The sequence below is a fragment of the Arachis ipaensis genome, chromosome B4 (assembly GCF_059453495.1).
Source record: "Arachis ipaensis isolate K30076 ecotype BB chromosome B4, ASM5945349v1, whole genome shotgun sequence".
Classification (NCBI taxonomy): domain Eukaryota; kingdom Viridiplantae; phylum Streptophyta; class Magnoliopsida; order Fabales; family Fabaceae; genus Arachis; species Arachis ipaensis.
Window position 1 is genome coordinate 139,714,286 of NC_142439.1, and position 12,637 is coordinate 139,726,922.

The 12,637-nt window shown below is 32.2% G+C and overlaps 2 protein-coding genes across 2 annotated transcripts; both read right to left on the reverse strand.

Annotated features, from left to right (window-relative positions):
- Nucleotides 1-2,860: 2,860 nt before the first annotated feature.
- LOC148569449 (uncharacterized) lies at nucleotides 2,861-8,487 on the reverse strand. The gene is made up of 7 exons (XM_088485051.1): nucleotides 8,417-8,487; nucleotides 8,289-8,357; nucleotides 7,470-7,547; nucleotides 6,633-6,723; nucleotides 6,124-6,508; nucleotides 5,893-5,912; nucleotides 2,861-3,094 (listed from the first exon to the last, which is right to left on the reverse strand). Exons 1-7 carry the CDS (start codon nucleotides 8,485-8,487, stop codon nucleotides 2,861-2,863), a joined length of 948 nt encoding a protein of 315 aa, XP_088341177.1.
- On the reverse strand, nucleotides 3,449-5,828 carry LOC148569450 (uncharacterized). The gene is made up of 4 exons (XM_088483130.1): nucleotides 5,787-5,828; nucleotides 3,871-4,104; nucleotides 3,574-3,666; nucleotides 3,449-3,481 (listed from the first exon to the last, which is right to left on the reverse strand). The coding sequence occupies exons 1-4, from the start codon at nucleotides 5,826-5,828 to the stop codon at nucleotides 3,449-3,451; spliced, it is 402 nt and encodes a 133-aa protein (XP_088339256.1).
- Nucleotides 8,488-12,637: the final 4,150 nt, after the last annotated feature.

Genomic DNA, 12,637 nt, shown 5'->3' on the forward strand with positions numbered 1-12,637 from the left:
TTGTTTTTTCCAACACCTGAGAGGTAGTAATTTTTTTGTCTGATGATGAACAAGGAGTAGCTTTGTCCCGCTTAGTCTGTAATTAGGGTTTTTTTTTTGGATCTCTTTATACCGTTTCTAAACCCAAAAAAAAAAAAAAAACAACTACACCTGTGCAAAAATTACTCAATCATAATCTTAGAGAACGATACTATTTACGGTCCCAAAAAAAAAAAAACATAGTATAGTAGTATTTAGTATTTACAATGTTGCTAAATAATGATATTATTTCTATGCTACTCCTTTTAAGTATTGCTAATATTTCATAATCATTATATCAACCATAGTAATAGCCACGGTAATTTACTAAAAAAATTAGAAAAAACTACCAAAGTAAAGTTTACGAACGCTGATAAAAGTACTCATAAATTAAGAAAATTAACGTTGTATCTATAAAAGATGGATTCCGTACTACAAAAGTATTCAAATCTTAATTTTTTTTTATTTTTTAATAAAATTTTCAAACTACCCCACCCTCAACCCCATTTTACTGTCACTCTCTCTCTTCTCAGTTCTTCTTCTTTCTTTACTTCTTCCTCTTTCAAAAACCTTCACAGAGTCACAGAACTCTCTTCCTACTACTTCACTGTCGTCTGCAACCCACCTACCCCATCACCGCCAATCTCCTCCCCTCTCACTCTTAAGGCGACTACAACACTTTCGTCGCACGCCTGTGACCCAATCTGAGGATAACGTCGCCGTGGCATGCCTGACTCAGCCGAGGAGAACGTCGTCGTTGCGCTCCTGAGGAGAGAAAAGTCGTGGTGCTGCTGCATGCAGACTAAGGGTTCGATAAAGAGAAATCGGAGAAGAAAGGGAGGCGGCGCTGCTGACCGTCGACGATGTTACACCCGGCGAAGAAAAATGTATTTCTTTTTTTTAAACATTTTTATTTTATTTTTTTTCAGAAATTGATTTAGTTACTATTAAAAAGATACTATTCTAATTTTTTTTAATCTGCTTCTATTTTTTATGAAGGTTGAGATTGATTTACAGAAGATTTAGTTGATGGCTACTTCTACTTCTAATTTTTGCTGAAGTAAATTTTAAATTAGATGAATGAATTTGTTGGTTTTTTATAGTTGATGGCTGTTTCTGTTTTTGTTTTTACTAAAGTGAATTGAAATCGGATGAATGGATTTGAAAATTTTTATATTTTGGGTATTTTTTGGTGTTTGATTGATTTGGTTTGGGTATGAGTTGTAAACTTATGACTGAACTGGTTGAGGTCCAATCCTCCATCACCACCACAACTACCATTGATTTCGGCCTGGTTTATTGTAGGAGTAGTTTCAGACTCCATGACAAGGGTTTTAAAGGTGCAGGTTGGGTTATAGAAGGTTAAAAAAGTGAGTTGAGATTGAGGGTGGGATAGTTTGAGAATTTTATAAAATTATCAACAAAAAATTAAGGTTTGGATACTTTTGTCATTCGGAACTCATCTTTCACGAGTACAACATTAATTTTCTTAATTTATGGATACTTTTGTCAGCATTCGTAAATTTCATGGGTATTTTTAGTAGTGTTTCCAAAAAACTATCCTTACTTTTCTTTCTTTTTTTCCAAAAATTACAACTTCTGAAATTTATAAACTATTTGCACAACTTATAAATTAAAATTGTTAATGTAAACAACTTTCAATGATTATTACAATTAGTTCCTATTTTAAATTTAATTAAGTTTATTGAGTGCAAAAATTATATAGAAAAAAGATAAATATATTCCCTTAATTTTTTGGAATTTTATTCTCATAATATAAGATTACATCCCCAATAGAAAAAAAAGAAGTTCAACTTCTTTTTTCTCCAAATTTTACATCAACATAACTGCAAGTCTGCACCACGTATCAGAATGGCTGTTTTTCCACATTTATAGTGTTAATTAAAACCCTGATATACTTTATGAGTAATACACATTCTAGTCCGAGTCAATTATTTTAAAGACTAATTAAGTGTATCTTAATGATTCAAAAAAGTCATATTAGTCGTAGACTATTAAAAACGTTAGAGAATTCAGTCTCGGTTAACAAACGAGAGTAGCTGATGTAACCTGTTAATAAAATAGTTAAAAGATCGAAATAAACATTTAAACAAAGACAAATTTTACTGCAGATAGAAGAATTCTATCTACATGTGTAGATTAATGTTGACAGTGCTTAAAAGTAACAAGTGTGCATGGAATACATCCGACAAATAGCAGCGGTTATACAGTTGATTCGTAGCGATTTTTAACCGCTGCAGAACGGATAATAGCGGTTGATAACCCGTTGGAAGATAGCGTGCAGCTAAACCTTTAGCAGCGGTTAATAGTAACTGTTGGTATAACCGCTACTAAATGGTATTTTGCGGCGAAATAATTTTGTGGCAGTTCTAACCGCTACGAAAACGTAAATAGGGCTGCTTATAGATGGCAGCGGTTGTTAATCGCTACAAAATGCCATCTGTTGAATAGCTGTGTTTAAATATAGCGGCGGATTTGTAACCGCTGCCAAATGTAGAGTTATAGTTTTTTTTTTTTTTTTTTTTTTTTTTTTTTGTAAAAATCCAAATTTATAATAATATATTCCAATTCTTTAATTTCTTATATGTTCTTCCACTAAGTTGCTTTAATTTATTAAAACAACCAACAACCAACCAAACTAAAACACACAAAACAGAACAAAAATATTGATGCAAAAGTCATTCATTATAATAGTAATTTGAATTCAGTGCATCGATGTCTGTAAACTACAAATAAATATCTCAAAAGTCATTAGGATAGTGAACAGTTAAAAAGTATTCACATTCCAAGATTTATCATTCAGATCATTAGTGCCAGCACATCATCTTGCATGGGATGAGGTCGGTGCACTTTCCAAAGAATCCAGATCTGCAGCTATTTTAGGTGGCAAATTACCTCTTTGTTGCTGGATTATGTATCTTAAAAAATTTTCTATTGTCTGTCTTTTTGCCTTCTCCTTTGTTGCCTCTGCCTCCATTCTCTGTCTCTTTGCCTTTTTCTCTGCTGCCGCTGCCTTGAGTTCTGCTGCCTCCGCCTTAAGTTTTGCAATCTCTATCTAATACTTCTCAATCTGCACACCGGAGTCAGACTGCTGTGAAATATTACGAAAACACTGAGTGGGACATGAACCGAAACCTAGTCCACGAACTCGTCTTGGGTGATCCTTTCCAAGCACTTGTGTAAGGGAATCATTCTGTGAAAGTTCCTTACTACTGGAGGCGTCTTGACCCTCAATATGTTCAATTTTTTCATACAAACATGTGAGATTCGGATTTACACTAATTTAAATTCAATGTTATAAATTCAAAAAGAAATTTGAAAAATTAAAGAACATGATTTACCCCAACAACATGTGCATCTTCATTCATATGCGAACCATCCTTTTTTTATGACTCATGGTCCATGTCTCTCATCTACCAATAGGCCTTCTCTGCCGTTGCTCCTATAACATTCATCAAGACACAATCATATAACAAACAACACTATATTACCAAAAACAAGTCAAAATTCTGAAACTGAATTTAAATTGATTACTTCTTCGTGTCTCTTTCTTGCCATTGTTTTAGAACCTCCAGTATGTGTGTACAATTGCTTTGAACGATTTATGGCATTTTTTCTACACTTCTCCTACAAATAAAAAGACAAACATAAATATTAACGGGATAAATTAATACAATGATAACGGTCTATAACATAGCCATGTACAATTTCAGGAAACACAAAAATGCATAAGGTAAAGATAATTTGGGTAGAAGTTTTTCCACTATCATAATAAATTCAGCATGTTTAGTATTAATTCATGACGGTTTAAAATCGAATACAATGAAATACCAACTCAATATTTGTTATCTGTGTGTCCTCCTTCAACCGATATTCAAGAAACCATTTCCAATAATTTGCATCTATTCCTGATGGTTTACGCTTGACATTTTCCTCAAAAGTTTGTTCTTTGTCATAAAGCTTATGAAACAAAAGATTTCTTGCGTTCCTCCAGTTTCTTCCCATTCTTTGTATAATTTCCTGCTTTATTCTTCCTCTTCCATCGTCCTCATAGTGAAAGACTCGCTACAAATAGTTCAGATCATAAGGTAACACAATGTGCATGATAAAGATCTTCTATCAGTGCTTTCAAACTGTCATTGTAACCACTTAACTTGAACTCCATATCCATACTACATCACAGAATTTTATACACGAGTGATCAAATCAACACACAAGCAAATAGATCGAGAGCTTTTGACCATGAAAACTTTATCCAAAAGGCTAAGTTCAAAGAGCAAGTTTCACAACCAATATAACCATATAAAGAGCAAGTTTCACAACCAATATAACCATATAAAGAGCAAGAATCACAACCAATATAAGCATGCCTAATCACATAAGGCCACATAACTTGGTCCACATAAAGATTAACAAGAGATTATCATACAGACAAAAAATCATAGTAGGTGGACCTTGATCATGAACTTCAAGAATAAAGAGACCCTTGACAAAGATGGATCAATATTGAGTATTTGTTTTTCAGTAATCAAAGTTAACTGGGAACAAGCGCATGAAAGCCACTCTTACCCTCTATATTCCCTCCTAACATACACCTTATCAGTAACAGGATCAAATCAAATCTTGATGGACTGCTCACCTGATTATACATGCCACAAATATTCCCAATAATGATAGTGGAAAAATCACCTTCAAGATATGAGAAGAATCCCCTTGCTGGACCAGCTTAGTAGTGATCAAGTATATATCACTTCATTAAATAATGGTATTAGTTACTAATACAATCTGTTAAAACTTTTTGGTAAAAGTACCCATCAATCCTACAAAGGAATCAAGCTGAATCTCTTCTACAATAGCTTTCTACAGGCAGGGACAAAAATAATAAAGTTGAAAGGTGAATGGGTTTTTGGTCGGGAAGGTTGAGGAGGAGCGGACTAAAAATTAACAGAAAAAAAACATATAATAATTAACCTCCTGAAATAGACTTACATATTATCAGAAGACACATCATTATTCATGAACAATTCTCATCAACAAAATTCAAAGCAGTGAACAAAAAGAAACCCAACATGCACTATTCTTCTCTAATTTACAAGACAAAAACAAAAAAAATAGAAAAATAAAGAAATCTATCTACTGACGGAGAATAATAGAATAGAAAAACAGCAGAATTGAAGCTAGTCAATAATCAAATAATCTCTCAATAAAAAATTAAAACCACAAACATTCAAATTTTCAAAGTTAGAAGGGTAACGGATTCCACTTGTGCAAATGTGTACCATATTTATTTTCTTCTGACATTTTGATTTAACCAAAAGTCATAAATAATAGCTAGTCACTCTCTAATTATTTACTATAAAAGCAGCTTTCACAATCTCATGAGGTTTATAAGTTTTATTATTATTATTATTATTATTATTATTATTATTATTATTATTATTATTATTATTATTATTATTATTATTATTGGTTACATTGCTATACACGAAGGACCGGATGATTTGGAACTAAGCTATATAATAACGTAGTGCAATTTACACTAAACAAAAGAGTCCTTATATATATATATATTGATATTCTCTAAGAATTTGTATGGTCGATATCATGTGTGTGCGTCTTAATCTTTCCATTGTACTGTTCATTCAAGAGAAAAAATCGAGCATTCTACAGTTGAAAAACGGTTGAACGACCCAAAAAAACTTAAAGCATTGGTATATAGTTACTTTATCAACAAACTTAAAAATTACCTTAACCTGGTCAAACGCATACTCCGTGCAAGCCTTGTTCATTGTCTTCTAACTAGTTTCACAAATTGGTAACTATTGAAAATCAGCCCCCAAAGTCCCTAAGAACCCGCTTAGTAGGCCCATTGCCTGACCAACTTATTGCAACTCTCTGTTATGTTGGAGTACGATCTTCCTTCCAGGAGGAAGTACTAATGCCTCCTTAACAGTCAGCTCCATACAAGAAGTCATGCCGTTTTTTAACAGAGGAAAAAAGCTTTAAACGTTAGTTTACTAAGAGAATTAGAATGCAAGGAGAAGATTAATTACAGTTTCTAAGATACAAGCAAAAAAATAATACCTATGACATCAACTTCCCAAAAATCGGTGTCCTTTTTTTTGCTGTTAGCATTGCCTTGACGTTCAACTTCATGCACGGCAAATAAGTCGTCGACATGGTCATCGAACGACTTAACCTCATCTGCCTCCGGGTTATAGTCTTCATCTTTTGAATAGTCAACTGCAACTTCATGTAAATCTGGATGCTCTGTGCGTGTTGCAGGAGCTCGAGTGTCACCCATGTCACTTGACGGAGCCAGCCGTATTTCATTGCGCGGTGGTCGAAATGGTACAACATTAGCATGATATTGTCGAGCATCGTTGCCGGAATGCAAAGGTGCAAGCGCTCTAGCACGTCGCTGTGCACTTGAAGTATTTGCTCCCGTATCCTTCGTTCCATCCGTGGGCTAAAAACAAAGTAGTTAGTACATCAACCAATTTTTTTCAGTATTCTCACAAAGGATATTGACTAAAAGTCTATCCTAAAAGGCAAGTCAACATTTGAAATAAGTGTTTCATTACTTAACTCACCAAAGTAGCATGGGTTTGACTATCAGGGGCAGCAACAGTTCCGGCTGCAGTACTAACGGTGTACCAAGGTTTCCTAGGTATTTGATTAACCCTTTACACAACATAAGGTCATATTAGACAATTAGCAATAGAATGACAATGCAAAAATCAATAGTTAACAGAACTCAAACCTTCACCAACAGAATACTGTAACAATTTTTTTTTTTTTAAATTACAGAGTGTAATTTAATTTTTCTTAAATAAGGAACGTTTGCTTGGGTACCATTATTTGTTTGAAGATCTTTTTCTATAATATTTAGCATTTATCCTAAGATCTTTTCAAGTAATGAAATACACATAATTGAAAATCTAGTTTTTTAATGTCCAACTCTAAAATCCGATTTTTAATATAGTTTTCTGAAATCCAAATTTAAAATCCAATTTTTTTTTGAAAATCCCAGTTTAAAAGCAGATTTTTTAGCCCAAAAAATCAGATGTTTTAACCAAAATTCCAATTTTAAAACCAGTTTTTAGAAATTCAATCTCCAAACTAGATTTTTTAATCAACAATCTAGTTTTAAAACTAGTTTTAACAAATCCACTTTAGCACATTTCGCTGGAATATTCTTTCATCTAATAAGAAAGGAAATGATAAATACTAAGTAGTGGACACCATTTTTGAACTTTGTTTTGAATTTGGTTGTTACCAATTAATGTGCATGCTAGAAACATGAGTTAGTGTGTGCATTAATGGTTAAATCATTAACATAAAATCTCGAAATGCATAAATATCACAGCCAAACTAATTTGAAATGCACTAATATCAAAATTCATAAATATCACAACTAAGAAACAAACCAGGAATCAAGAACAAAAACAGATAAAAGATCAACAACAACATACACTCTAGATCCAAGACTCACAACCAAAATCATACTAGTAAAAAACAGATCAAATAATTACATAACAATAGAAAACAAGGTCAACGATCAACCTTAACCAGGATTAGAAAAATCAAAACCAAGAACAAAAATAAAAAAGTTAATCAGTCCATGCATAAACCATAACCACCTCAGATGTGCTCAGGTCCAATAACCACTAAAAATTGTGGACCCAGATTTTTAGGAACAAATTTCTTTAACAAAATAAAGGAAAACTCAGAATAGGAAAAAAAGTAAAGAAAAGGAGAAACAACGACAAACGATGAACCAGAAGTCCAGAATATGCAGAAGCAAGAAGGATATATAGTTGCCCTTGTGACAGTCAGTCGGCAGCAACCCCACATAAAAAAGATGTATTAAGCCCTATCCACAGTAAACTACAATAGTTACACAAAAACTCAAATCAGCATCATGAGACTTCAAAAACAATAAATTAGGGTGCAAAAATTATAGAGGATAATTTTAGATTTTATACAATTATTTAAAAAATAATCATGAATCAAGCTAATATTGCTATGACATTCGATGAAGCCTATGAGAATGGCATATTATGAATTTAACTGTCTCAATTTACCATCAGATAGTTAAATTTAGGATGAATTTTACAAAACCAAACAAAATTGCTCCAAATAAACAAAAGGAATGGATATCCAGATACATGCAGGTAACAAAGCAAAGTGCATTCCGTTTAAAGATTTGAAAGATGTTCATACTTGCTCTCTTCTAAATCGAACACCTATTTCCAACCCAATAACATGCAAAACCAACGAATTTCAGAGTGTTGTTGCTTCTAAAATAACTGAACCTGACAATTTACATTGACCACATTATGAAACATGGATTATTGTGAATTGCAATACTGACTCCTGCAGCAACCCCAGCTCAAGACTATCGCAGAAAACTATTTCCAACAAAAATCGAAGCCACAAACCCATTCCAACCAACAAATGTATCACAGAAACACTAAATGCATTATTACAAAATGCATTACATACCTTGACAATGGAGAATACAAGTGGGTTCCTCCAGATAGAGACAGGGGTCTCAAATAATTTGCTTCACAGTGACCTCAGAGGCGACGAAAACAGGAACCACGTTGAGGACGACTCCCTAATCGATGAACACAGGGATGCCGTTGTAGATAACGACGGAGGCTGCTATGCCGATCACTCTAGGAATTCCAAACGACGAAGATGGGGGCGACCTTCCAAGGAGCAATGGCTGACGACACGCACGATGTGCAACGACGACAATAGAAGGCGGTCCAGCGTTAATGGGTGGTGGTGCTCTAGAGGATGAAGCTGACTGGAGTTCTTGCGTTACACTTAGAAGGGTTTGTGATCTGGGGTTTAAGCTGTCTTAGGGTTTTTTGGTTTATGGTGAAGGAGGTGCGGAGTAAGTAAAGCATATAGGAGAAACTGTCGTCTAAAATCTTGGGTGATTTTTTGAATTCCTATCAATTTCATCTCAATCAAATTATTTGCCGGTGGATTTAAAATTTAAGAATTTAAGTTATCAGATTTTAAAAGTCCGTTTCTCATTATAATTATTTTATCCATTCATTTACTTAATTATAAAGAAAGGAAATGCCTTCTGTTTAAAATGTTAGTGACTGAAAATGCGGGAATAGATGGCAATTATGTTTTCTTATCTTATCTTCACAACAAATTTGGTTATTAGTTATATTTTAAAGGTGTTTGGAAGTCTATATAATAACTTATTTATCTCGTATAATCACAAACTCAATAGCTCAACTATTCTTCTTTTCAAATGTTAGGAGCCAACAGTCTTTTGTGATTTTCTTGTATTTTTTTATCAACTACACATTCATCCAGGTACCACATTATCAGTGCTAGATGATAATTTTTTCTCTAATGTGTACATTCAAATATTCATTCTACACAATCGTGCAACAAAGTGAAAATCTCGTTAAAAGAATTTTTAAACTCTTTTTTTTTTATTTGGATGACCATTTTGGTTATTTTATTCTATATTTATCGTTTTCCTTTTTTCTGATTATTTTTTGTTCTATTTAAGGAGAGACTATTAATTGAGGTTAAAACCGTTTTATATCATTTATCCTTTTGTTTTTTTTTTTTGGATTTTGATTGTTGTTTATGATATATTTTATTATTATTAAATTATTCCTCCATTATTGTAAGGAATACAATATTTTTAAATTATTTTTTAGTGTAAAATTTTTGAAAATGTTTCCTTGAAGCAATAAATTTTTGGAAGACTATTTTTAATTTATTAACTCTTTTGCTCATTTTTGTTTTCTTTCACCTACATACATGAATTAGGTGAGTAATGATTTATTTGTAAATATTTTAGTCTCTTTTTTATGTCATCAATATTTTTGGTTTGTGATAACAATATATCATATGTTTATCCAATTTCTATCTGCACTAATATTTAATGTTCCTTAGTATTTATTATTAATTAACAATCAACTATTAATGCATTTTGATGTTATGTGATATATTAAATTAATATTAATGTGTACATTTTTTAATTAACAATATATATCCAAAATAATTCTTATCTTAGTACTTAGGTAAATAATTTTTCTCAAGTTTATATGTGTATTTGTTGTGTTCTTCTACTAAATACTAGTTAGTACTCATTCCACCAAGTATATATATATGTTCTATTTAAGGAGAAACAATAAATTGATTTTGTGGCCATTTTATATCATCGAACCTTTTGTTTTTTGTTTATTATTATGTTTGTTGTTTGTGAAATATTTTTTTCATGTTCAATTATTTTTAAATTATTGTTTTGAATATAATTATATTAAATTATTTTTTGTTATAAAACTTATGTTTCGTTGAAGCGATAAATTTTTTAAAGCTTATTTTTAGTTTACTAACTCTTTTGCTTTTTTTTATAAACATTTCAAACTTTTGTTTTGGTATCTTGGACCTACAAAAATAAGGTGAGTAATGAGTTATTTGTATATTTTTAGTCCCCTTTTTATTTTATAGTATCTTTTGGCTTGTCATAATAATATACTCCATGTTTATCCTATTTGTTACTTCACTAATATTTAATATTCCTTATTATTTATTTTTATGTAATAGTCAATTATTAATGAATTTTGATATTATGTGACATATTAAATTAATATTAATGTATTCATTTTCTAATTAAAAATATAAATCCTAAATAATTAATATTTTAATACTTAGTTAAATAGTTTGTCTCAAATTTTTATGTATGTTTGTTGTGTTCCTCTACTCGGTATTAATTAGTACTAAGGTTCTGAAAATTGAACTGGTCATCGAACCATCTTAGTCACTAGTTCACTCGTTTACTGGTCTAACCGGTTCAACCGAGATGTAACCAAAAAAATCGTTATATAATAAAATAATAAAAAATTATAAATAAACACACCGTACAACATAATTATAATCTAATATAAACTTTAAAATATTTTTCAAATTTAAAACATTACATGTAAAAACATCAATCAAATTATTATCCACATATGCATTATTATAACCAAATTCATTGTTTTAAATCATAATATGTATTAAAAATCTTTGAGCTCATCAATTTAAATAGACTCATTAAATTAATAAATTAATTAATTTAATTGAGCTAATTCAATTCATATATTTTTTCATTGAACTAAAAGGTTAGTCATGATCAATTTACTTCTTTCTTAACAAAGATTGATCATAATTTTAATAAATTTTTTGCATAATTTATTTCTTTCCTAATAAACTTTTAAAAAAATTTTAGCATAATTTTAATAAAAATTAACAAAAATTTCAGCACAGTTTTAACCAATATTAAACAAGTGAACTAAAATCAACTAATTATTCAAATCAATGATTCAATCCAAAGCAGAGAACAAAATAGCACATGAACATAGTTAATCATTCCATAAGGTGAATTTCAATATGAGTAGCGCATTAGCACTAGTAATCCCTGAAAGGATAATGACAGGAACACTAAAAAAGAAAGTTATGCAGCAGAAAAATAGAAGAGATGAGTATTGTGCAAAGGAATAAGTTAAAGATTACACATGGCCAACTAATACAATTGATTACACTTCTTTCAATTTTGTTCTTGATCATCTTGATTCTTTAAAACAAAAGAGCTATTCTTCGTTACAATCCAACAAAAATGAAGAACAAGAGAACGAAAATTAAAAAAAATGAAGCCATTAATAAAATTTGCACAATTTTAAGAAACATTCACCAAAAAACTAAAATAAACTAATCATTCAAATCAATGATTCAACCAAAGCAGAGAACAATACAACACATGCGCATAACTAATCATTCAATTAGACAGATTTCAATCTGAGTAGCACACTAGCACTAGCAGAATCCCAAAAAAAAATTTGTTCTGAGCAAAAAGAGGAAGAACAGAGAACGAGAATTAAAAAAAATTATGCCATTGCCTTCGAGGAAAAAGCTGCGCACCTGCGTGAGAGGGAACAGGGTTTGGGGACTTGAAGAACGATGAAAGGATGAAGAGAGAAGCTCCTGAGTGTGATGAGCAGCGGCTGTGGCCTACTCCTTGCGGCAGTGAAACTGGCGCTGGCGGTGGCTGCAATTTCGACGGCTGAAAGGAAAGCTGGCTGCGGGAATGGAAAGATAGCTGAAAGGAACTTGCGGTGACTTCCACGGACCTTGCGACGACGGCGGTGGCTGGACGGAGGTTGCGCTGGAAGCTTGATGTAGAGAGTGGAGACTGGATACATGGGAACTGAGAGCAAGAGGTGACTGGTGAGCGTGGAGGGATGGAGGCTCGAGAGTGTGCTATGGGTGTTTGGGTGAAAGCAAAAGATTGAGGGTTCCTCAAGTTAAAACGCAGCGTTTTTCACTTTTTTGGCAAAATTTTAAAAATCGGCTGGGTCACAGTTCAGTTCGACTGACCGGTTCTTGGCCGGTTTGATGGTTTAAATTCTGTTTTTGAATTTGACGGTTTTTCCTTCTGTCCGAACCGCATTTGCTAACGGTTCTCAGTTTGACCGGTTGGACGGGCCAGTTTGAACCAATTTTCAGAACATCAATTAGTACTCACTCCATTGAGGATATGTAACTATCAAAAAAATAAATAAATAGGCAC